We start from the raw sequence: 27686 nt of genomic DNA, 5'->3' as shown, positions 1-27686 counted from the left end.
ATCAGCTTCACCTCTGGCGAATGGGTTTTCGCAGGAGCCTGCTGACCGGCCGCAGTATATGTACAGCAGCTGGTTGGCAACTGGTTAATTAGTAATCAATGTACAGGGGTTGGACAAAAATATGGAAGCACTACATGATTTGCAGGTGTGAAGTTGACAACATGTTTTGCGTTGAAAGCGGAAGTCATGTAGCATGGGACGGTAGGCGGCATAAACTCTAAACATACAAAGAACACTAGACACGTGAGAGGAAATGGGCCCCTAAAACAGGCCATACCTGCTTTCATTACATTCTTTTGCTGTGTGATGGGACACCTAGCTAACGGGTGGGAAGCCGTACTTTCGTCATTCACTGCATGCACTTCTAGTAATACAGTCATGTCAGAGCTTACTGAATTTCAAAGAGGGCAAATTGTTGGTGCCCGCTTAGCTGATGCCTCTGTAGCTGAAATTGCCAATTTATTTGTGGTGTCAGATACAGTATCAAAGGTTATGACGGCATATAAGCATAATCGCGGTCGACTAGATCAACTGACCAAAAGAGACAAAAGGACATTGCGCAGGATTGTGACTGAAAAAACATTTGTTATTCTCCCAGGAGAATTCAGGTCATCTTGACTGCCAAAGGTGGTCCAACACCATATTAGGTAAAGATTTATTTCATTCTTTTACCTGGTGTTTCCATATTTCTGTTCAGCTTCTGTATTATAAACATGACCTGGCATTGTTACCTGTGTAGTGAATTTGGAATTGCAATTGTGGAGTAGGTAAAGCACAGAGTGCAGTGGTCAGAAGTACGTAATGCACAGATTGCAGGGGGTTATGCATGTGTACTGCAGAGAGTGTAGGAGTCAGGAGTATGTAACTAGAGTGCAGAGGTCAGGAGGACTTCATGAACACAGTGCAAGAGCAAGAAGTAGTAAGATAAAGAGTACAAGGGTTATTAGTGCTTACCGCACAGGGTGCAGGGGTCAGAAGTACATAATTGTCCTGGTCAGAGGTCAAGCTTGAAGACCAGTAGCTATAGCAAGAGAGCGGTTTACACCAACCAGAAGAAGAAGTACACAAGCAGGTCACCCTGGCAGATGACTTGAACACACCCAAGGCATGGGGTCTAAGCACTAACTGTTCTTCACCAGAGCTCATGATTCGCTACGTGCTAGTGCCAGGTCATGGTCCTCAGGATCGTCCCACCAGAATCAAGCCAGGGTCCAAAAACCAATGTAGTAGGTAGAGATCAAGCAGAAGTATAGTCAGTAAACAAGCCAAACATTGCAAACAAGTGGTTGCAGGGTGTGATTGAGCAAAAGCATAGTCAAGGAACAAGCCAAAGTCAGTAACAAATGGCAGTGAAGATAAGGACAGCTGCAAGTACACAAACAGCAAGATATCATCTGGAGAGAGCCCGATAATCTGGCAAACAGGAAATGCAGAGACATGGCTTAAACCATGAAGTTCATAGGAGGAGCAAATGTTTTAAGGTTCACCAGAAACAAAATATAGGGAAGATTGTCCAAGGGATCAGACCTGGAGCTGTCCAGCATCTGAGGTAGCACAGTGATAAGAGCTACAGCAGAGGTCCCAGGTTCATATCCGTACCCTGACAAGAATGCAGGGTCAAGAGTGTATATCGCACCGAGTGCGGGGGTCAGAAGCATGTAACTCATAGAGTAAGAGGGTCCAGAGTACCTAATGCTCAGAGTACAGGGGTCATGCCTAGGTAACACAAAGAGTGTAGAAGGGTCAGGAGTGTGCAACTCTCAGAGATTAGGAGTGTTTAACTTGCAGAACAAAGTGGTCAGTAGTGAAAGGGTCAGGAGTACATAATGCACAGTGTGCAGGGGTCAGGAGTAAATAACGCACAGATTGTAGGCATCAGGAGTACATAACGCAAGGGACTAGAGTGCATATTGCACAGAGTGCAGTGGTCAGGAGTGCATAATGCAGAGAGTGCAGGGATTACAAGTGTGCTTTGCACAGAGTGCAGTGGTCAGGAGTGCATAATGCAGAGAGTGCAGGGATTACAAGTGTGCTTTGCACAGAGTGCAGAAATTTAAGAGTGCATAATCAGCATGCATTGCATAAAGTGCAGGTATCAAATCTCCCCCTCCCCTCAGTGCACATCTTCCCACCAGTTATCCATTTCTCTCCTCCTAGTATACACCCCCCACCCAGGACACATTTCTCCCTTCAACCCCCCATATTCCCCCCACATTACTTCTTCCTCCAAGTACACATTTCTGCCCCTCCAAGCACACTTCCCCAGTACGCATTACATGATAAAATAAGTCTGTCAACTTCCTTTAACAGAGCAAGCTGTCCAACAAATGTAGGAGTTAGAGGGTTCAGATAAACCATTTAACACTGACAAGGGTGTTTACAGTGGTCAGTTTTTATTAATTTACTAAAATCTTTATGCCAAAAGGAAAAAAAATACACAAATTGCACCCGTGTCAGTACAAACGGATGTGCGGTATAACCTGTTTTGATTTTAATACAAAGTACATTTCAACTTAAAAAACGAGCAATAACACATAAAAAAACATCAGGGGGAAGAGCGCATAGGTGTGAATAGGCCCTACATAATACAGGTTGTGTCTTATTAACATAAGTGGTTTATATAATGAGATACGTTTAAATCTAGGTGTTAGAAATGCTGTTGATGTGATCTATTTGGATTTTGCAAAAGCATTTGACTCCGTAACTCATAAAAGCTTAAAGGGTTAGTTCACTTTTCCGATAAAAGTTATTATGCATTTAAAGGGTAACTCACCTTTTGTGGGGGAAAAAAAAGCAAATAAAGAAAAAACAATATAGCGTATACAATTGCGACACAAATCATATCGTAATTGAATGTTATTAAAAATTACCTTTCCTTTTCAATGTGTAGCTGTTGTATTTTCTGAAAATGCAATGCAATATGGCTACCTGGAGGTGTTCTATACTGTACTGACCACACTTCAGAAACATAATTTCCTGCTTCTGTGATTGGCTCACCAATTTTCCCAGAAGTCTGCCTAAGATACAAGTCAGATTTCTGGCATCCCCTGCAACAAGAATGGCATTTTTGGTGAGATTCCCCCCAATAGAAACACATCTAAAGGGATGCAGGCCCAGCAGATTTCCTCATTAGAGCCCTGCAGCTGCCAAAGCGGACAGATAATTATGAAACCACTCCCATTAGACCCACTCAGCACAGAGGCACAGGGAAAAAATGATTTCTTCAGAAAAACAAAAGGTAGGAATCTGCAACAAAGTTTGTTAAAATCCTTGTAATTTACAGAGATCACTAAGAGGGGAATGCTTTTTTCTCAACAAAAGTGGGGTTATGCTTTAATTGAACAAGCTAACTTTAGAAGCTGATTGGCTACCATGCACAGCTGCACCAGATTTTGCACTCTCCAATTTTAGTAAATCAATCCCATTATATCACTGCAACGTAAAATACTGGTGATTTAATACAACATTCTCCAAACAGTACCCAGTGCATTTCTATGCATTTGGATAGAGTCCAAATTAATTTGGATAGAGTCCAAATTAAACTAATAGGATTAATTTACTGAATGAGTAGGGAACGTTTACTGCTTATTAAATAGGTTGAATCTGTGTTCGCTTATAATGCCCAATCATGTGCGTTGGAAGGTAAAATAAAGGAATTTTACTTGCATATGAATGCAGTGCCGTATTTTGGCCTAGGCCGACAAGGCCCAAGCCTACGGCAGGAATTTGCAGGGAGGCGGCAAAATAGCTGCCCCCGCCTGCACCTGAGACTCTATTGGCCATTGGTTGCTAGAGCCGCCTGGCGTCTAGCAACCAGTGATGTCACGGCCATGACTCCCTGGCCCTGCCCCCCCCCTCTCTCTCTCATCCACCACCTTCTCTCTCGCCCACCACCTTCTCTCTCTCTCGCCCACCACCTCTTTCCCTCTCTTTCTCCCACCCCCCCCTTTCTCACTCTCACCCCCCCTCACCCTCCCTTACCCACCCCCTCTCTCTCCCACCCCCTCTCATGAGATCTTAGGGGTTCTTGCTGGGACTTGTGGTCCCTAAATTTTGGAGGGAGTCACATCCGTTAAACATGAAGGGGTGGGCAAATTTACATAGGAGGGGGAAAGGGGGCGCCCAATTTTAGTCTTACCTAGGGCAGCACAAAACCAAAATACACCTCTGTATGAGTGAATCATTGGAAGAAATTTATAAAGTGTATAAATGCTGAAGGGATTTGAACCAAGTTCTCAGAGGTAGAATTGCCATATATGCTCGGTCTTTGCTGCTTCTTTTTCTCAGAAAAGGTGTAAAAGAAACATCAAAGCTGAAAATAGTGTAAAAGAACTAGACATTCTCAGAAAAAGACACTCAATACTACTTAAAGGCAAGAATAAATATGAATGGTACATTAGAGTGTAAATGTTTCAAGTAAGGCTTCTCAGCAGGGCAGCTCAAGGATGAAATACTTATCTCGGTAAACGAAAGGAAAAAAAGAGACAAAAAGGTAGGAGGAAAAGAAGAAGCAAATTGGAAGCAACATTCCAAAAGAACTTTTCTTTTCTCAAAACAAAGTTAGAACTCTTTTATATCTTACATATCCTATTAATATCATCCGAATAAATAACAGCAAATTTACAAAAATTAGGATACTATATGACCCTCTGGACATATCAGAGCTCGCACTTGAGGCCACCTATCTTTGGCAGGTTGATCATTACTAGTCTTCATCTTCCAAGGAAAATTGCCGAAAGTCTCTTTGAAGACTAATGCCTCGTACACACGCAACGATTATCGGCCGACCGATCGTCCGACTTTTGTCCAGAGTGGTGTTTTGTTGGTTGGAATGTGCCTAGACTGCACGCGAATTTTCTCGGCCAACAAAAATCTACTTCAGAACAGTGTTAATTTTGACAACAAATTTCAATTTAGTTTTAGTCTTAGTCTTAGGACTAAAATGGCATTTTAGTTTTAGTCCCATTTTAGTCTTCTGCAAGCGTTTTAGTTTTAGTCGTATTTAGTCGACTAAAACTCCAGTACATTTTAGTCGACTAAAACTCATTTTAGTCATCTATAATCGAATGGGTGTAGTTCAATTGTAATTTTTAATGCATTATTTAAAGCGGTAGTATCCCGCTTTTTGACACTTTTACCTACAGGTAAGCCTATAATAAGGCTTACCTGTAGGTACAAATAATATCTCCTAAACCGGCATGGTTTAGGAGATATTTACAGTGCACGCAGCCGCTCTCGTGAGCGGCGCATGCGCTCTGAAGGTCCGGGGGGACCTTCAATTAACTTGCCGGGAGCTTGCCGGAAAATCACTCCCGCGCGCACGCGCGGGAGTGACGTCATCGCGGCTCCGGCCAATCATCGCGCCGGAGCCGTCTCTTCCGGCCAATCACCGCGCCGGAGCCGCCGAACCCGGAAGAGACGGCGAGGGATCATGGCAGCGCCCGCAGCGATGTCCGGGGGTCCGTGTCGGGGCTTCGTTCTAAGGTAAGTTACACATAATGGGCTAGTATGCAATGCATACTAGCCCATTATGCCTTTGTCTTGCAGGTATTTTTTTTTTTTTTTCCAAGGGTTTACAACCGCTTTAAGCATTTCTCTACAATTTCCAAACTCATTATATACTACTGCTGGCCCTGGAGTGAAAAATTGAATATGTTATTATTTATGGTATTAAGCTTTGAGCATGCACCAGTGTTCATTTTGGCAGCAAATTTTGATTTAGTTTTAGTTATAGTCTTTTGACTAAAATGCCATTTTTGTTTTAGTCGTATTTTAGTCTTAAGACTAAAATGCCATTTTAGTTTTAGTCGTATTTTAGTCATCTGAATTGTTTTAGTCGTATTTTAGTAGACTAAAATTGTGTTAATTTAGTCGACTAAAACGTTTTAGTCGGTTTTAGTCGACGAAATTAACACTGCTTCAGAAGAGATGTCATGTGCTGGTTTACTTTCCGTGTGTTTTTTCTTCTCTGAGCATGCCCAGTCTTGCTCATCAGATTTTTGTCTGCCGAAATCTGTACTGACTGACGGAAAATCGGCCATTGTGTTGACGGCCAACAAAAATTTTATAGCCTGCACACCAGATTTTTTTCGACCGAAAAGTCAGAGGCGGTTGTCGGAAGCATCATACTAACAAGCCGAAAATCGGCAGATCGGACGTTGGCCGAAAATTCCCGGCCAATAATCGATGCGTGTGTACGAGGCATAAGATGTTACTACTTTCCGTCTACTTTGTTTCATTTGTGCAGATCATCTTTTTGATAGAGTAACTTGGGAATACTTTAAGATCATTTCAAAACGCACTCCCTTTGTGCCTGTTATAAATCTCCTGTAAAATTAAGTTCTTCATTTCCCATCTGACACTGATTGTTAGCATTAAGCAGCAGGTGCACTCAGTCAGAGCGGGAATTGGAAAGGACGATTATTTTTATCTCTTATTTACAATTCAAAATGTGTTAATAAACATGCTGTTCTAACTCGGTGTTTACTCATAACTTATACATTCACAATCATCATGGACTGGAAATGTCACATACATTAGTAGAGCACAGCAAAATATATGAGAAAAGGTGTCAAACCAGCAAGGAGTCAGATCCAAGGTTGTAACCCATAGCTGCCATACGGAGGAGGGCTTACCATGAGAACATAGTGTAAATCGGAAAGTTACTGCTGTGAGTTGATTGCATAATTATTCACTTAGACAATCTACCTTCTCCCAGGTGAGCAGGCTTACCATTAGGAGCAATACTCTCGATGTTCTAGCCTGCGTATGGTTTGACTGCTCGCAGCAGGTTACATTTTCTGTCATACAGAAGTTATAATTTTTTTATATGCTGAGATGTTTAAAGGAAAACTGTGCTGAGATAAATATACTATATGGTCAAAAGCAAATGTAGACAACAGTTTTTTTGAACGGAAGAGAACCCTATTTTTCTTCCGTTTAAAAAAACGGAATGGACGGAAAAACGACGGATGTCAGCAGTGTCATCCGCTGACATCCGCAATCCCATTGACATGCATTATCTCAGTTTATCATCCACAAACGGATGGGATGATAAACGGACATACAGACCAGATGACACAAGTGTCATCCATGTCTGTAAAAAAAAAAAAAAAGTGCCGGAGCGGATTTAAAAAACGGTCCACCCCGTCTCAAAGGACACCTAGGAAGATTTGGAATGCCTATAGCAAGCCAGGCCTTCACTTCCAACATCAGTACCTGACATATACGCTCCAAAAGCCTTCCTAGAAGAGTAAAGGCTGTTGTAACCATAAAGAGGAGGCCTAGCTCCATATTTTTGCCCATGATTTTTGAATGAGATTTCAAAACAGCTTATATAGGTGTGATGATCAGGTGAACAAATAGTGTATGTAGGTTGCCACAGCCGACTTCTCCTTATAATAATGCTACTTGTCGAGCTGTCTCAAAGGATAAGTTAACCTTTTTTTACACATTACATCAATACAGTATTCAGGATGTAACAAGTTACAAATCCACCGGCCTCTGCATCCCCTCCCCTCCCGACTGCCCGTTGTGACAGGGAGAGATCTTCTCCCGCCCACTTTCTGTCACAATCTGAAAAGAATGTGGCCATGTGGGGCTCTTGCCCACCCAGTCGCTTCATCAAATCACAATGTTCTGTGAATGGAAAACATGTTATACTTACCTGCTCTGTGCAATGGTTTTGCACAGAGCAGCCCCGATTCTCTTTCTTTTTGGGTCCTCCACCGATGGTCCTGGCTCCTCCCACCTGCCTCTTGCTATAGGTGTTTACAGAGCACAACTTGCCCCCCCCCTCCTCATTGGCTCACTGGTTGCTGCTGCTGTGTGAGCCAATGAGGAGAGAAAGAGACATGGGAGAGTGGCTGCTCTTGTGCACATTGCTGGATCAAGTTGGGACTCAGGTACGTATAAAGGGGGACTGGGGGGGCAAGCTGGCAGTTATCCAGTTGTTACTTGCTGCATGATTGTTCCTGTCAGTGACTTAGAAAGCTTTGATGGCGTTGACAAGCATTTAAAGGAGTTGTAAAGGCAGAAGGTTTTTTTATCTTAATGCATTCTATGCATTCAAATTAAAAACCTTCTGCATGTAGCAGCCTCCCCAGCACCCCCTAATCTCTGTTTGAGCCCCATCTCTGTCCAGCAATGTCCACGAGTCCTTTGGCCACCCAGGACTCTCCCTCCTGATTGGCTGAGGCACAACCGCGGCATCCATTGGCTCCTGTGGCTGTCAATCAAAGTCAGTTAGCCAATCAGGAGAGAGAGGGGACGGGGCCAAACGGCAACTCTGTGTCTTAATGGGCAAGGTGCTTGCTGTGGTGGCACTCAATAGGAGGGAAGGGCCAGGAGCAGCGAAGAGGAACCTGAGAAGAGGAGGATCCAGGCAGCTCTGTGCAAAACCAACTGCACAGAGGAGGTAAGTATAACATGTTTGTTGTTTTTTAAAAACAAGAGTTTACAATGACTTTAAGGCCTTTATCAAAACGTCAGTAGAAAGCTGTAGCTGTAGAAGGAGTTTTTCAGCTTTTTTGCAGTAGCGTTTTTCAGCTTTTTTCAGCTGTAGCGTTTTTTTTAGCTTTTTTTTTTTTTTAGCAAAACTATACTCCCATAAAAGCTTATGGCTCATAAACGTTGATAAGCGCGGAATAGCGGCATTTTATGGCGTTTTAAAGCGTTTTTACAGCTGAAAAACGCCTCCTAAAACCCACTAGTTCCGGGGGTTTTTTCCAGCCAGAAAACGCCCCTTCCAAAAACTGCTGCTAACAGCCTGTGTGTGCATGGACACATAGAATAACATGCTGGAGAGTTTACTGGCTGCAGAAAAAAAACGTCTGATGCCAAAAACAGCAGCTGTAAAAAACGTCCAGTGTGTATGAGGCCTAACTAGCATCTTAACAACTTGCCATTGCTGCACTGCCTATTTACGTCGGCAGTGTGGCTCTCCCAGGCAAAAATGTAAATAGGCGTCATCTTCCTGGGAGGCCACTAGGGGGCGAGTGCGCGCCGCCGCTGGCGTGCTCCCGCCCCCGCTCGTCCCCGGGGATTGCCACCTGACACCCCCCATCTTTCCCCGCTGACAGAGAAGGACGGACGGCTGATTTAAACACAGCCGTCTGTCCTTTTCCCTGCAATGATCACAGAGACCTTGGGATCCTGCTATATAGGATCGCTTGTCTCTGTGATCATTTCAAAAGCCCAACCCCCCCACAGTTAGAATCACTCCCCTAGGCTTACATTTATCCCCTTGATCACCAATAGTATTAACCCCTTCCCTGCCAATGGCATTATTACAGTAACAGTGCATATTTTTAGCACTGATTACTGTAGTAATGTCACTGATAGCCCCAAAAGTGTCAAAAATGTCAGTTAGGGGTCCGATTTGTCCACCGCAATGTCGCAGTGCCACTAAAAATCGCAGATCGCCACCATTACTAGTAAAAAAAAAAAAAAAAAAACAATATAAAAATGACATAAATCTTTCCCGTAGTTAGTAAACGCAATAACTTTTGCGCAAACCAATCAAAATACGCTTATTGCAATTTTTTTTTTACCAAAAATATGTAGCAGAAAACAAATTAGCCTGAAATGTTAAAAAAATTAGATTTTTACATTTTTTGGGGAATGTTATGTAGCAGAATGTGAAAAATATTGTTTTTCCAAAATTGTCGCTATTTTTTTGTTTATAGCGCAAAAACTAAAAATCGCACAGGTGATCAAATACCACCAAAAGAAAGCTCTATTTGTGGGAAAAAAAGACGTCAATTTCGTTTCGGTACAGCATTGCACGACCGCGCAATTGTCCGTTAAAATAATGCAACGCCAAATCGCAAAATAGGGCCTGGTCATTAAGCAGCAATATCTTCTGGTCTTAAAGTGGTTAATTCTGGAGTCACACAAGGTTTTCTGCCTGTTTAACTTTGAAATGTTGTTGGTCTAGAAAGCATCCAAAACAAGAAGATGGAAGTAATCCTGGCTAATATATAAACTGTCATTGAAAAACTAATATTGAAAATTCATCTAAAGCTAAAACATAGTCAATTGTTCATTTTAAAACCCCTGTCAGTGTTTTATTTGTCCTGGTGACTTTTGTCAGCAGAACTGAAAGTGATGGGAATTCCAGAATTTTATATTTATCAATGGAAAATGAGCAGATCAGAAATCTTCCAATTGAGACACCTACTCTAAGCAACTAATCTAAGCAACTAAACCTATTTACGTCAGCAGTGTGGCTCTCCCAGGCAAAATCACGTTAATAGGCGTCATCTGCCTGGAAGGCCACAAGGGGGCGAGGGCGAGCTCCCGCCCCCGCTCGTCCCTGGGGATTGCCGCCTGACATCCCCCGATCTCCCCCCGCTGGCAAAGAAGGACAGACGGCTGATGTAAACACAGCCGTCTGCCCTTCTCCCTGCAATGATCACAGAGACCATGCAATCCTGCTATATAGGATCACATGTCTCTGTGATCATTTCAAAAGCCCAACCCCCCCCCCCCACAGTTAGAATCACTCCCCTAGGCTTATATTTAACCCCTTGATCACCAATAGTATTAACCCCTTCCCTGCCAATGGCATTATTACAGTAAGAGTGCATATGTTTAGCACTGATTACTGTAGTAATGTCACTGGTACCCCCAAAAGTGTCAAAAATGTCAGTTAGGGGTCTGCTGCAATGTCGCAGTCCTGCTAAAAATCGCAGATCGCCGCAAGTACTAGTAATAAAAAAAAATAAAAAAAACAAAGCTAATGACTAATATATAAACTGTCATTGAAAAACGAATATTGAAAATTCATCTAAAGCTAAAACATAGTAAATGGTTGATTTTAAAACCCCTGTCAGTGTTTTATTTGTCCTGGTGACTTTTGTCAGCGTGATGGGAATTCCCGAATTTTATATTTATCACTGGAAAAGGAGCAGATCAGAAATCTTCCAATTGAGACACCTACTCTAAACAACTAATGGTTTCCCCACAGATTTTTTTTTTTATCTGATCAATGTGCAATTCGGTCAAAACAATTAAATCAGCAAACTATTGAATAGCCATAACTTCCCTTCTGATCAATTTCAACTCCATTTCAAAGAGTCGATTGGCTTAGACAGAAAGTTATCAATTATTTTGCATCAGTCTGCGGCACAGAGATGCTTTGTTCAGGAATACAATCATATTTACAATGAGTAGTTTATGAGATTCCATGGTGGAAACAAACATATTTATGTTATATTAAGGTAAAATCTTATCTTAAAGTGTAAGTCCATCCTAAAACTAAAATCCCTGCATCTATAGACCTCCACGATCGGACACTAACCTATCTAGCCCTGTAAAGAAGAAATCAGTATACATTCCTTTTTTGAAGCCGATCTGATCCGGTAGTGACGTCATTCATAGAGTTACTATGGGGCTTTCGTTGTCGGATGTGTCTTCTGCACCCACGTCCACAGCAAAGCCACGGCTGACAACTCCGCATGGGATTGAGTCGGATCAGCTTCAAAAAAGGAATGTATACTGATTTCTTCTTTACAGGGCTAGATAGGTTAGTGTTAGAGTGTTGACATCTGTAGATGCAGGGATTTTAGTCTTAGGGTGGATTTCTACTTTAATTATTGATCAAAATAAGCTATTGATCAAAATAATGTGGCATATCGATCAAATGGGTTGAAAATAAATTGATCAGAAAATAAATTGATCATTTATTGAAGCATGTATGGCCACAATAAGAAGGGATTTCTCTCACTTTGGAGAGTTTTTATCTCAGTTCCTGGGACAGGAAGTAAAGTGAAATGTCTCCAGTGAGACAAAGATAGCAAAAATAAATCTTTCCTGCTATGTCCAGGAAATTTAGTCACTTTGAACAGCACAACTATTTGGTTAGCATCGCTGTATTTTGGTTTTTTAAGTAACTAAAGAAGAATTCTGAGCTATTCCTAACTAAGCTTAAAGGGTAACTCCACTTTCCTGCTTGTGTAATTGGCTCACTGATTTTCCCAGAAGTCTGCACGGAGATACAAGTCAGCTTTCAGGCATCGCCTGCAACAAAAATGTCCTTTTTGGTGAAATAGGCCCCTTTCACACGGGCGATCCGATCTGCCTAAAAAACCGGACCAGATTGGATGCTCTATGCATCCTTATGGGGCAGCGGGTGTCAGCGGAGACATCTCCGCTGACACCCACTGCTATCCGATCCGATCCTGTCCGTGAAATCTGGACGGATGGAAACCCTGTTTTCCATCTGTCTGGAGGATCGGATCGGATCGGATGAGAACGGACAGGCGGTCCGGTCCGTTCTCATCCAATCTCCCCATAGAGGACAGCGGGGATCTGACAGCTCCGTCTCTGCACACAGAGCGGAGATGGAGCTGTCATCCGCCTGCTCAGTGGGGATCGGCGGATCGATCCCCCCGCTGAGCAGAACGGACTCCGTCGGGCGGTGTGCCCGTGTGAAAGGGGCCTTACTCCCACTAGAAAATCACATCTAAAGGGATGCAGTCTCTTCCATTTTCCTCATTAGTGCCCTGCAAGTGAAGCAGCTGATTGATAATTATGAAACCACTCCCTTTAGATACACTTTCCACATGGGCAAACACACAGGGATTTCTTCAGAATACCAAAAAGTAGGAATCGGCAACAAGGTTTGTTAAGATCCTTGCAATGTACATAGATCACCCAGAGGGGAATGTTTTTTTCCCAACAAAAGTAGAGGTACTCTTCAAACCTGCTCCCACCCCAAAGTCCCACTCTAACTACCCTGTGAAAGAAAGATGTGTATAGCTGCCTATTCTCAGGGCGCCTTGATCTGGTCGCATGATCTCCCTAGTGGCTGGCAGCAGTGAGGAGGAAAGATCACCGACAACAGCTGAAATCCCTGTGTGATGACGTCACCCATAGGCTTATCATGGGGTATCCGTTATTGGCTGTCTCTCCTCTCCCCTAGAGCCGCTGCAGAGAGCTGATCATGTGACCTGACCTAAGTGCCATCAGATTAGAAAGGTATAAGCATCTTCCTTTTATAGGGTAGCTAGAATAGGATATAGAAAGGGTGGGAGCAGGCTTAGAGCCAGTCCACACTAGCGCGACTTGTCAGACGACTTGTCAGCCTGACAAGTCGCGCTCCCTCGCGGTCCATTGACCACTACAGGACACATTCTAATGGGAGCGACACAAGTCGCTCCAACTTAGAAAAAGGGTCCTGTACTACTTCGGGGCGACCTCGGAGCGACTTGCAAAGACTTCCATTATGTCAAGTCCCTGCAAGTCGCTCCGAAGTCGTGGTGCATGGTAATGCACAAGTCGCCCCCGAAGTAGTAAGGAGTTGTGTCGCCTTAGTGTGAACCGACTCTTAAAGTGCTACTAAAGTCTTTGTTTTTTTTTTTAGTTAAAAAAACAAACATATTATACTTACCTCCTCTGCAGTTTGTTTTGGACAGAGCAGCCCAGATCCTCCTCTTCTCGGGTTCCTCTTCGGTGCTCCTGGCCCCTCCCTCCTGTTGAGTGCCCCCACAGAAAGCAGCTTGCTATGGGGACACCCGAGCCGGGCTTCAGCTTTGTGTGTCCATTCAGACATGGAGCACCAGCCCCACCCCCACCCCAACCCCTTTTCTCTCCTCATTGGCTTACTGAATTTGTTTGACAGCAGCCCAAGCCAATGGCGTCACGCTGCTGTATCAGCCGATGAGGAGGGGAGTCCTGGTCAGCTGAGACTCTCCAACATCGCTGGATCTAGATGGGATTCAAGTAAGTATTGGGGGGCTGCTGCACACAGAAGGCTTTTTATCTTAATGCATAAAATGCATTAAGATAAAAAAAAAAAACCTTCTGCCATTACAATCACTTTAAACTTAGTTAGGAATAACCTGGAATTCCACTTTACGTCAAATAGGAAATACAGGTATTTGTGATGTAAGGTTTTGTGGTTATGGATGTTTCTATAACATAAAGCTACCTGTTTGTGAAAAGAAAGTCATTTTGACCTCAGACATGTACTGTACATTATATACAACAAGCAGGAGCTCTTAGGAGACTTCTATGCAGCTGATAATTATCTCAAGTAAGACGCAAGGTGTAGAATCACTCAACTTTGTTTTGCTGGGAGCTTGGTCATAATGTAAATTCACCGTTCATAGACGCCAGAAAGAAATAGCTGAATGGTTTAAATGTAATGAGAGGAAGCTTGCTGTAATTCTGAATCCCTGTGCTCCCGGGCAGAAGATAAGGAATTGCAGATCAGGATGGTACTTTGCTCTGGCAAATGAAGGTTTGTTGTTTTTCATCTGTCATGTGGACAAGGAGGAATCAGTACTGCTGTCTAGTATCTGCCTGTGTTTTCATCTACTAGAATATAACATGTGAAACAGTGCCAGAGGCACTGGCAGGAACACACTAATGTGAAATGGCAAATTGGTACAACTTTGAACACTTTAAAATTGTACTTGTTATCATTTGATTGACTCTACAGCAATACCAGAATAATTTACTTGTATAACATGATTCACATCAGTGTTGTACCATGTAAGTTGATAAAAAAAAAGTGCTGCACCACGTAACTTGAAAATAGAAATTCAATTAAAGATAAATTTAAAGTCTGTGGGCCAGATTGTGTGCATGGTGTTAAAGCCTAACTCCAGCTAAGACTTTTTTTTATTTAGAAGAAGAAATACTTCTGTTTTTATTTCTGTCCGTGGCCCCCTACTGTCTGTCACTCCCTTTAGGAGATTTTACCTGACACTATGACAACCTGTGACAGCAAGACAAGATTCGAGCAGATAGGTTGTCATCAGTACTGGGGGTACAGACAACAGTAATAAGCTGACAGAGGTTCTAACCCTTCATTCTTTTACAACAAAAACACAGAGACTTTTTTCCATCACTTCCTGTTTTGGTTGGGGATGGGCTTTAAAGAGAAAAATTGTGTGAATGAAGATGAATATACAATAGCAAGTGGGGAGTGCAGCTCTGTTAAACTTGGGTGACCCCTTAGGGTGCAGCAGTCCAGAAAAGCCAAGTAAGGGTAAAAGGTATTGAAGGGATGTAAGTATATGCATTGGTAAATAGAGAGGGAATGGGAGCAGCATTAGTGTTGAGGTAGGGCATGGCAGTTTGGGTCGTGAAATTTGGAAGTTGTTAGGAACATGGTCGTGCATTGGTTAGTGGTGGGAATGTGATAGTATATTTCCATGGGGGATAAAAATGGCAAGTTACATCAGTGTGGAGATGGGGATGTTTTCTTCAGGGCGTGGTGGAAATTGCAGGAGCATCATATCTAAGAGTCATTCACAAATCAAGCAGTGGTGGTGACTATACAATGGCATGGGGTATGTAGGAGTTTGTTTTACGATGTAAGGGTGAGGGTTTGATATGGTAGGAAAAGCCTTCAAGTAGGGTGTTTGGGTGTTATCAGTTCTAGTAATTAGATGTATGCTGGTGTCTTATTTTATCTGGGGAATTAGAAGTTTCTTAAGTTGGTGCCATCACCAGAGATGAGCTTGGGTGTCCTCTGAAATCACTTCTTCTGTAATATCAAAGTTGCACTCTTTTGTAGTCAAGTCAGCACTCAGCACCCACAGCATACGTACGTAACAAGGTGAAATGCTGATAACATTGCTGCCCTTTATATGGAAACATATACTTATTTAGTTACATAGACCAACTATGGGCATATATCCACATAAGGGCACTGACGTCACCAGCATCCCATCCCTTTGTTTACATGTGCTATGCAGCGGTAAATGACCTGGCTTGCTGATTGGATTAAAAAATAATGTGTCTCAGCAAAACCACTACAAATAAACCAACAAAATATGTCTGTAATATTATTAATAGACAGACCATAGGTGGCACTAAACACTTAAAACTCTACCCATGCACAACATGCAGTGAAAAAATACAGTCACCGGACACTTTATTAGGTACACCTGTACAATTGCTTGGTGACACAAATTGCTAATCAGCCAATCACATGGCAGCAACTCAATGCATTTAGGCATCTAGATGTGAAGACGACTTGCTGAAGTTTAAACTGAGCATCAGAGTGGAGAAAAAAAGGCAATTTAAGTGACTTTGAACGTGGCATGGTTGTTGGTGCCAGACGGACTGGTCTGAGTATTCAAAAAACTGCTGGGATATTCATGCACAACTATCTCTAGGGTTTACAGAGAATGGTCCGAAAAAGAGAAAACGTCCAGTGAGTGGCAGTTGTGTGGAAAAAAATGCTTTGCCTTGTTGATGTCAGAGGTCAGAGGAGAATGGGCAGATTGGTTTGAGATGATAGAAAGGCAACAGTAATTCAAATAATCACCTAATACAACCAAAGTATGCAGAATACCATCTCTGAATGCACAACACATCGGCTACAGTAGCAGCAGACCACACTCCTGTCAGCTAAGAACAGGAAATTGAGGCTACAATTTGCACAGGCTTACTAAAATTGGACCAAGATCAGAAAAACTTTGCCTGGTCAGATGAGTCGCAATTTCACCTGCGATATTTAGATGGTAGGGTCAAAATGTGGCGTAAACAAAATGAAAGCATGGATCCATCCTGCCATCTATCAACAGTCCAGGCTGGTGGTGTAATGGTGTGGGGGATATTTTCTTGGTACACGTTGGGCCCCTTCATACCGATTGAGCATCATTTCAATGCCACAGCCTACCTGACCATTGTTGCTGACCATGTCATCCCTTTATGTCTACAGTGTACCCATGTTTTGATGGCTACTTCCAGCAGGATAATGCTCCATATCATAAAGATCAAGTCATCTCAAACTGATTTCTTGGACATGACAATGAGTTCACTGTACTCCAATGGTCTCCACAGTCACCAGATCTCAATCCAATAGAACACCTTTGGGATGTGGTGAAATGGGAGATTTGCATCATGGATTTGCAGCCGACAAATCTGCAGCAACTGTGTAATGCTATCAGGTCAATATGGGCCAAAATCTCTGAGGAATGTTTCCAACACCTTGTTGAATCTATGCCATGAAGAACTAAGGCAGTTCGGAAGGCAAAAGGGGATCCAACCCGGTACTAGCCAAGTGGTCGATGTAAAACACACTGCTAGAGTGTTAGTGCATATAAACATACATTGAAATCTGTGAACCAATAAAGGATCTCAAATCAGTCCTAATGTAATAAAGTCTACCACACTGCAAAGATTGTGTAAAATATTCCACCACTGATGTCAAAAAATCTTCAGCAGAAAACACTCCACTTTCTCATGCTTGTGATCAACGCTCCCAATATTTAGTAAGTCTTACTCACCATACACATCAGTGATGATCGGCAAAACAAGCTCATTTATCAGGCTAGCTCCCTATGTCCATTTAATCTCCTTTCCACATACTTAAAGCATAACTCCACTTTTGTTGAGAAAAAAACATTCCCCTCTGGGTGATCTCTGTACATTGCAGGGATTTTAACAAATTTTGTTGCAGATTCCTACCTTTTGTTATTCTGAAGAAATCCCTGTTGGTTCCTCTGTGCCTCTGTGCTGAGTGGGTCAAATGGAAGTGATTTCATAATTATCTATCAGCTGTGCACTTGCAGGGCTCTGAGAAAAGCTGCTGGGCCTGCATCCCTGTAGACGTGTTCCTATTAGGAATATCTCACCAAAAATTACATTTTTGTTGCAGGGGATGCCAGAAATCTGATTGTATCTTAGTGCAGACTACTAGGAAAATTGGTGAGCCAATCACACAAGCAGGAAATTATGTTTCTGGGGTGTGGTCAGTACCCATTCTGTGTATAGAACAGCTCCAGGTTGCCATATTGCTCTTCATTTTCAGACAATTACAACATCTGCAGATTGAAAAGGAAAGGTAATTTTTAATAACGTTAACCACTTGCCGTCTGCTCACTAGAGCTCTACTGCAGCAAAGTGGCTCTTGTAGGTCTGACGACGTAGACCTACGTCGGCAGACACTCCCCCCTTCTCCACCGGAGGCTTGCTCCCGCTGTATTCAGTCACAGCGGGAGTCGGGCCAGCGGAGGAGCAGCGGCGATTGCCGCTGCTCTTCCCCGATCATCGGGGAATCGAGTGTGGAGATCCGCTCGCTTGTGTAAACAAAGCGGGCGGATCTCCTAAGTGACAGGCAGGGTCAGATTGCAGGATTCAGCATAGCTGAACCTGCGATCTGTCCTTGTGTCACTCAGTCACCCCCCCCCCCCCACAAACGTCAGTAAGCACCAGGCATACATTAACCCCTCCCTCTCCAATAAAATTAACCCCTTCCCTGCTAGTGTCATTTTTACAGTAACAGTGCATATTTATAGCACTGATTACTGTAGTAATGTCACTGGTAACCTCAAAAACGTCAGTTAAGGGTCCGATCTGTCCGCCGCAATGTCGCAGTCCCGCAAAACAAATTGCAGATCGCCGCCATTACTCGTTAAAAAAAAAACAATAAAAACGACAGAAATCTTTCCCTTAGTAAACGCAATAACTTTTGCGCAAACCAATCAAAATACACTTATTGCGATTTTTTTTTACCAAAAATATGTAGCAGAAAACGAATTGGCCTAAAATTATAAAAAATTTAGATTTTTACATTTTTTTGGGGGGAATTTCATATAAATATATGTGAAAAATATTGTTATTTTTTCAAAATTGTTCGCTCTTTTTTTGTTTATAGCGCAAAAAGTAAAAATCGCACAGGTGATCAAATACCACCAAAACAAAGCTCTGTTTGTGGGGGAAAAAAATACGTAAATTTTGTTTTTTGTTTGGGTACGGCATTGCATGACCGCGCAATTGTCAGTTAAAGTCACACAGTGCCGAATCGCAAAAAGTGGCCTGGACATAAGACAGCAAAATCCTCCGGTGGTAAAGTGGTTAAATTACAATATGATTTGTGTCGCAATTGTATACACTATATTGTTTTTTCTTTATTTGCTGATTTTTTTTTCCCCCACGAAAGTGGAGTTAGCCTTTAAATACTAATTTTAAAGTTCTCTATCCAGCAGTGTTCATGAAAAAAAGGTCACATTAGTGCAGTACCGTAACAAAATTTACATTTATTGAAACTCCTCTAAAACACTTGCAAACATAATAAAAACAGTGCAATATGACACGTAAGATGGCTGCCACTGACCATGCTCCCCATCACTGAGCCGGCTAATTTGAATAACAGCTTGCGTAGAAATGGGTTATATTCATTTTTAACAAATGTGGAGTTCTCCTTTAAAAGAAAGTAAGTAAATGAAAAATTATTTTCAGGTTTTTACCAGCAGATAGTGGATTTAAAGGTAGTTCCTTCATGTAGGCTTATAGCTGATTGATCCTTATTGTCCCCCATTGGCCTAGTCACAGTTCATAGGAGAGCAGTCTTTTCATCTATAATTCCATCTTGATTAAAAATATTTCTTTTTTTCTTTTTGACTTTTCATTTTTGTTATGACCTCAGTCCCATAAATTGGACTTCACCTGTATCATTTTTTGATGTCGATCTGATCAGGTAGACAATAATGTAAGCCTGTCAGAATGTAGCCAGGACCGGCACTTTGAAGTAAAGAAATGTTACCGAAAGGCAAAGAAAGCCAGAGAAACACACAATTGTTATAGAATCTCCAAACATAGTGTTTGATCTTTTGTATCCTGTCAGCAAAGCCTAGCAGAGCCTCCTCATCAACGCTTGGACTCCTTGTCATCCCTGGACTGGGGCAACAGTATGATAGGTCAGGCCATGAGGTTATTATTTTACTTTGTATTCCCTTCATAAAAAGAAAACAAGTTCTTTCATCAGGAGCAATTATGTAGAATTAAAAAAAAAAGTATTTTGTGTTTTTCTTCAAATGAGAAATAATAAGACAGAAGAATGGGCCTTCAGTACTCAAAAGGATCAGCAGACAGCGGAAAAGCCTAAAGAAGCTGACAGATCGTAGTCTTTGGTTATATTCTTCAACATATGACCAATTGCTGTATTCAGTTGTATTCGGTTGACCTTGTAAATTTGTAGTATGCCCTATTTTTACAATGAAAACAAAAAGGCAACAACTGATCAATAGCTTCAATTAATTATTTCAAATATTTTTCTGGAGGAGGGCATAACACATATCTAGCCCATATTGTCACCTATATATTCTTCTATATTTTATACACAATTAACCACTTAACCCCCGGAAGATTTTACCCCCTTCCTGACCAGGGGGTAATTTGCGATTCGGCACTGCGTGACTTTAACGGACAATTGCGCGGTCGTGCAACGCTGTACCTAAACGAACTTTGACGTCCTTTTTTTCCCACAAACAGAGCTTTCTTTTGGTGGTATTTGATCACCTGTGCGATTTTTTGATTATGCGCTAGAAACAAAAAAAGAGCGACAATTTTGCAAAAATAATATTTTTCACATTTTTTTTTATATGAAATTCCCAAAAAAAAGATGTAAAAATCAAAATTTTTTAACATTTTCAGCCAATTTGTCTTATGCTACATATGTTTGGTAAAAAAAAAAATCGCAAAAAGCTTGCGCAAAAGTTATCGCGTTTACTAACAAAGGAAAAGATTTTTGTCATTTTTGTTGATTTTTTTTAATCAGTAATGGCAGCGATCTGCGATTTATTTTTTTTGCGGGACTGCGACATTGCGGCGGACAGATCGGACCCTTGACTGACATTTTTGACACTTTTGGGGTTACCAGTGACATTACTGCAGTAATCAGTGCTATACATATGCACTGTTACTGTAAAAATGACACTGGCAGGGAAGGGGTTAACTGTATTGGAGAGGGAGGGGTTAAGTGTGTCCTAGGGGCGTGTTTCTAACTGTGACTGGACATGGCTACTAGTGTAAAAACAGAGATCAACGGTCCTACATAGTAGAACCGTCTGATCTCCATTTTTACACAGGGGAGAATGACAGGCGGCTTGTTTACATTAGCCGCCTGCCTTTCTCCCTTCCCGGGGAACGATCGCGAGTGACCGGCGGACATCGGGTCCACCAGTCACACGCACTGACTTGTTAGGGAATGAGTTGGGGCGGGCGCGCGCGCGCTCGCCCGCTATTGGTTCACAAGCGAGTGACAGGCTAGTGACGTACCGGTACGTCACTTTGCCTGGCCGGGGCTAACCGCCGCAGTATATGTACTTGCGGCGGTCGGCAAGTGGTTAATGAATCCGTCATGACTAAAGATATAGCAAGATTCTGTAATGCATTAAAGCTGATCTCAAGAAACAAAAACAATAATTTAAAATATTTCTTAATGGCCACAAAGGATAAAAATCCAAGTTGTTTACGCCAAATGCCCTTTTAAACTGTCAAGGTCTTACCTTGCCTTCCTGTCTGCAGCCATCTTGGACATGTGCTGACTGCTGTCTTTTATAGACTCTGATTGCTTCATCACTTCCTGCTGCTTCCTGGGTGTCACTTAGTGATGCGGTTGCACACAGGATATGTATACCACATGTTGGCTTGCAGTCCCTTGCTCGTGTTTGTACTTCTAGGAGCATCTTTGCTGGCTATCTTCTGGTTTCCGGTTTCCTCTGTGTATGACCATGGCTTTGGCTGATGACCTTCCTGGCTCTCAATTTCCCTTTTGGCAGACAACCTCCCTGGCTCCTGATTCCCATTGGCTTACGACTCTCTTTGACTACGGTTCTGTCTATCACTATCAGTTCCTCTGCTCCGGGATCCGAACTCGGTCACCTCATGGTGGGGCGACCCTGAGGACCGCGACCTGGTGCCAACAAGCATCTCCACCATCAGGAGCTCTGATGAATACCGGTTGGTGCACCTCAGGTTAGCCTGCGTCTTCCACCAGGGTGACCCCGCTGTACGCTAGGCTCAGCTACTGGAGGCGTGACATAAACCCAGTTATTACCTTGTAAAAATAGCAGTGACAGCATCACATGTTTGTGCTGTCCTGACAGCAGAGCTGTGGGAGGAACCCAAAAGGTCCCGCCCACTATATGCTGCCTGCAGAAAACCACAGGAGGTGGCGCAGACAAAACCAGTCACCCTGCACAAGGAGAGAGCCTGGCCTTTATTACAGGAGGCTCCTGCACAGAGGCAAAGTCTCACACTTGATTACTGCACAGATCTGGAAGAAATATACAAAGCGCACAAAGATTACAATAAGAATACACATGTGTCTTGTATTTAGACATGATTTGCTTATCCTGGTGGTTTAGCTTTAGGACCCTTTCAGTTTTTCAGGCGGACCTAATTAGACCCCCCCAGTTTCATCTATGGAGCGGCGGGGTGGCAATGGACAGGTGTCCATTGACTACGCCAACATTTGATCCGATCCTGTCAGCTAAAAACAGACAGATGTGGATCATTTCCCCATTCATCTAGCGCACTGATGGCGAACCTTAGCACCCCAGATGTCTAGTCCAGAGATTTACATAAGTTCTTTGTTAGAGTACATAGTAAGTAAGGTTGAAGACACGGGTACATCCGGTTCAACATTTGTGTGTGTGCATTCATCGCTATGAATTAAAGTGTTCCTAAACCCAGGACCCTGCATTTACTATGTCTGGTCTCCCACCATACACAGATAATGGAAATGCAAATATTTTAATAAATATAAATCGCTAAATACCTTTTCTCGTCAGCAGTATATAGCAGTCTTGTGATTTCTATCAGTTCCTGGTGAAGCTTGTAGTAGGAGTTTTCATACTACACTGAGCTTTCCTATGAGGCTGCAGGGCTCCTGGCCCTCTGTCTGGACATGTCTGGACAATGATGATTGGCCCTGTGCTGATCACATGCACTCTACCAAGAAAAAAATACCTCTCTAGCAATAAACACAAAACTGAGCATGTGCAGCCTAACTTCAAAGGCTCTGTCTTATCCGGACATGTTTTGGAGTCAGTGGAAGAAGAGGAGGATGTGTGCGTACAGGATCAAACAGCTTTTTTACACAATGCTAAGAATTAACCCCTTAGGTTCCACAGTGAGTATAACAAGCATGCTTTTCTGCATATAAAGACTGATTTTACTGTTGTGGGTTTAGTAACAGTTTAACATACCCTTGTAGATTATGGTAATTTAGAAACACATCTAACAGTTTTTTTAAGTTATTTACACTTTCCGCTGATACCATTAACTGTAGAAGGAAGTTTTACCTATTTTCCCCTCTAACAGTAAAAAAACCCTTATTAACCACTTGACCTCCGGTAGATTTACCCCCTTCATGAAAAGGCAATTTTTTGCGATACGGCACTGTGTTACTTTAGCTGACAATTGCGCAACGCTGTTCACAAATAAAATTTATATCCTTTTTTTCCCACAAATAGAGCTTTCTTTTGGTGGTATTTGATCACCTCTGCATTTTTTTGTTTTTTGCGCTATAAACAAAAAATAAATGACAGCGATCAGCGACTTATAATGGGACTGCGATATTGTGGTGGAGAAATCGGACACTAACTGATACTTTTGACACTTTTTGGGACCAGTGACACTGATACAGTAATCACTTCTAAAAAATATGCACTGTCACATATTATGCATTTGCTTCAGGAATTGCCTGAACAATATTTATGAGTAATTTTCACCAATCGAATTTCTTTAAAAACATAGATCGAACGATCTGAATACAGACTAAATATTGAATTAAATTAATATTTATTCACTAGACACGTATTCCCAATAAATCTTGAATAGTGAACCTACATCATGCGTTCAAAGGAGCTGCCCATGCAAGTGAAACAGGCCATTATAAGGCTTCAAAAACTAAACAAAAACAGAAGACAACAGTGGTGGTTGATCGCAGGATTCCTCTATGGTAAAGAAGAACCCATTCACAACATCCAGACAACTGAAGGACACTCTCCAGGAGGTGGGTGTATCATTGTCAAAGTCTACAATCAAGAGAAGACTTCACAAGAGCAAATACAGAGGGTTCGCCACAAGGTGCAAATCATTCATAAGCCTGAAGAACGGAAAAGCCAGATTAGACCAAAAAACATTTTAAAAAGCCAGACCAGTTCTGGAAAAGCATTCTTTGGACGGATAAAGCGAAGATTAATTTGTACCAGAATGATGGGAAGAAGAAAGTGTGGTGAAGGCTTTGAACAGCTCATGGTCTAAACCACACAAGAACATCTGTAAAACATGATGGAGGCAGTGTGATGGCATGGGCATGCATGGCTTCCAGTGGCACTGGGTCATTGGTGTTTATTGATGATGTGAAAGAAGCAGCTGGATGAATTCTGCAGTGTTTTGAGATATACTGTCAGCCCAGAGTCAGCCAAATGCAGCAAAGTTGATTGGACAGCGCTTTACAGTACAGATAGACAATGATCCAAAACACACTGCCAAAGTAACACAGGAGCTTTTGAAAGAAAAGAAGTTGAAAATTCTGCAATGGCTAAGTCATACGCCTTATCTCAAACCAATTGAGCATGTATTTCACTTGCTGGACGCAAAGATAAAGGCAGAAAGACCCACAAACAAAGAACAACTGAAGACAGCTGCAGTTAGAGCCTGGCAAAGCATCAGAAAGTTTAAGTATGTGGATCCTTCTCCTCTATGTCTATGTACAGAGGTATATTGGAGGTTGTCCAGTTTGGTAAACATAACCCAGTGATTATTCTTTTTACATTGTTTGAATATGGTGTATTCTTGCCTTAGAAAGACAGTCAATGTTTGCTATTTTCAGGGTTTTATTACTGGTCCAAGGAGCCTCAAAAAAAATTATTTTTAGCAACCATAAAAATAGATTTATCCTGGGCTTTTAAGTGAGCAAGAAGGTACATACTCATTGTTCTATTCCCAGTTCTGCAAGCAGTTTCTTTACAAGCTCAGGTTGAAAACTTAAGTGACTCATGTCCTGAAATCGACCTTTGTCTCTGGGACCCGTATAGTCCTAAATATCCATATTAAAATTATGAAAATATATTTATTTCTTCACAATAGTCCTGACAAACTGTATTAATAACACTGACTGGGAAGGGGTTAACATCAGGGGCAATCAAAGGGTTAACTGTGTGCCTAGCCAGTGCTTGTGTACTGTGTGGGAGGTGCTTTTACTAGGGGAAGGCATTGATCCATGTTCCTGCTTTGCAGGAATACAGGATCAATGCCTTCCCTACTGACAGAACCACGATCTGTCTTGTTTATATTCTGGCTCTCTGCCTAATGATCAGGCAAGTCCGCAGTAACCACAGATCAGCTTCCACTATGTATAATCACAACGGGAGCGGGTCACAAGCGACACGCATGCGCGCCCCTGACCCGAAAGTGCAGGACCACGTACAAGTAAGTTATACGGTCGGCAAGCGGTTAAACTGCTTCTTGTCCAGCTTTAATGTGTGGCCACGTATCTTCTTCAGAGATCTTAGGCTAAATAATATCTTCCCAATACTACAGTCACCATTGATAGATTTGTATATTGCAATCATATCACCTCTTAAGTATGTTTTGTCGAGAGGCATAAGTTTGATTTTTGTACTCATTCCTCATAAATTAGGTCATTCAGCCCCCTCGTTCATTTTCTTGCCCTTCTCTGGACTCCCTTCAGACTAAGTACATTCTTCCTGTAGACTAGTGACCAAAAACTGAACTGTATACTCAAGATAAGGCTAAACAAGAGTTATGTACAGTGGGAGAATTACAGTTTTATATATTGTGTGAATACTTTTTTTAATGTGTGATAGCAGTCTGCTACCCTTGCTAACTGCAGCTTGGCACTGCATGCTATTGCTGAGTATGTGGTCTACAATGACCCCCAGATCCTTTTCCATCCTTGATTCCCCCCTTATAAAGTATCTTAAATACATGTTTTTAGCCCCTAAGTGCATAATTCTAAATTTTTCAATATTAAATCTTATCTGCCATATAGCTGTCCACCCCTATATTTTATCAAGGTCTTGTAAAGATTTACACATACCTGCCACACAGCATAGCCAGATGATCAGACTTTTCTCTGCAGCAGTCACCCAATACAGCTTAGTCGCCTATCTTACCTCAGCCTATGATTGGACAGTGATGGAGCAGCAGACTGATGGACCCTCTCATCTTGTCAGCATGTTCCTCATTGACGCGTGTAAATGTCAGACACCATATTTGTTGCCCTCCCCACCCCCTGGTCCTCGCTGTACTTACCTCCGGGTTTGCCAAGCTGTCAGCACCCCTGCAGTTGCTCCATTGGTCCTCCACTCTTCTCCATCAGTGCTTCCAAGACAAACCAGGTGGACTCTGATTGGTCACCAACTTTCCTTTATGAGTCACTTAGCTGGAAATAAGGTTTTGGGTCTGGTTATGTGATTAGAAAATTCACAGATTTGTGGTTTTGCCCTTTTTTCCCTTATACTTGATTTTAGTTATTTGTTTTCTAAGCCCTGTGTAAGTATACTGTGTAATATAATCTACGTTATGCATGGATTCTCAGCAGTAAATAATTGAAAAATCATGTTACCTTGTCAGCAGTTCTCTTAGACATTTGGCAGTGAAATGTCTTTAAATTAAGTTTACTGAACATTTACTCATATTGTTTTCTTTGGCATTGTTCATTATGTGTGTGAGTGAAATACATTTTGGGCATTGCTTTCTAAAGTGTTAGCAGTTTATTAATAAAATGATAATGTTTGTCCCCTGTTCTCAGAGTTGGTGAGCCACATTGCACTATAAAAAATAATGAACCTGCTAACTTTGCACTGTCATTTTGCTTTCAGGATTCTGGTGGGGTGAAGAACACATTGTGTGGATACCAGACACTTGATAAAGAGGTAAGGCAAACCCTTTTGGTCCCATATGTTGATAAAAAAGACTAAAATAATGTGAATGTCATACTTTTTAGTGGCATGCTAAAATAGTTTAAAATGCGAGTCAGAGACCAGAAGGCCCATTCGCCAGTCATATTAATGTTTCTTAATAATTGGGCTAATGTTCAGAAAGCTTGCAATTCAAATCAGCTGTGCAACTAGGGGTTACCATTACTGATGGTTCCAGGAAGAGCTGCTGATAGGCAGGGTATACCTAACCAACCAATCATTGAGTCTGACTGAACAAACTTCCTGGACAGTGGCAATGCTCATCTATGCCCCCCTAGCTGAATTTAGACCTTCAATAGGCCAAGTCTGGTGTAGGTACCGGTTTAGTGATAGGATAGAAGACTGGTGTGGGGTTTAAATAACATGGGGTGGTTACCGGCAGTGTTAATTTCATCAAGGAAAAAAAACACTATTTTAGTCAACTAAATCTAAAACAATTCAGATGACTAAAATATGACTAAAACTAAAATGGCATTTAAGTCAAAAGACTATGACTAAAATTAAATTAAAAATTTCTCTCAAAATTAACACACTTTTCTTTTTTTCTTAATATTTAATGTTGGTAATCTATTCAGATAATAGGTGCAATTGGTATGACAGCAAATAGAATTATAAACAAAAATATACCTTTGCGCTACCTCAGTGCAAATGTGCATAACCTATCCAAAATAAAAAAAAACACAATGTTTGTGAGAACATATATCCCAATACTCAAGTTGCTGCAGACACCCACTGTATTCCCAAGTAAAACCAATCTGTTAATATGAATGGTGTTGCGTAGACTCTCTAATGGATTAGTGAATCAAATTGATCTATATATAACATGTGACATATATCAAATAATCAAAAACAAACCACATATAAAGTGCATTACAATAGTGCAGTCCATATCCAAGTGCGTAAATTATATTATAGTGTGTAATGGTTCATTCTCCAACAGTGATGTAACATGTGCAAACCACTTTCTCAAAAAAAAAAACATATGTG

The 27686-nt window shown here is 41.9% G+C and overlaps 1 protein-coding gene across 1 annotated transcript in view; it reads left to right on the top strand.

The window, feature by feature from the left end:
* Positions 1-27686, top strand: part of LOC309552437 (tetraspanin-15-like) — a 231451-nt gene that overhangs the window by 184267 nt on the left and 19498 nt on the right. Inside the window, exon 6 of the mRNA XM_082253392.1 lies at positions 26601-26654. Coding sequence (XP_082109518.1) covers positions 26601-26654 — 54 coding nt within the window. The remainder of the gene's footprint in view (positions 1-26600; positions 26655-27686) is intronic.

Source organism: Pelophylax lessonae (assembly GCF_965119305.1).
Source record: "Pelophylax lessonae genome assembly, chromosome: 4".
Lineage (NCBI taxonomy): Eukaryota > Metazoa > Chordata > Amphibia > Anura > Ranidae > Pelophylax > Pelophylax lessonae.
The sequence above is the reverse complement of the archived record's forward strand: the minus strand, read 5'-3'. Positions and strand labels throughout refer to the sequence as shown.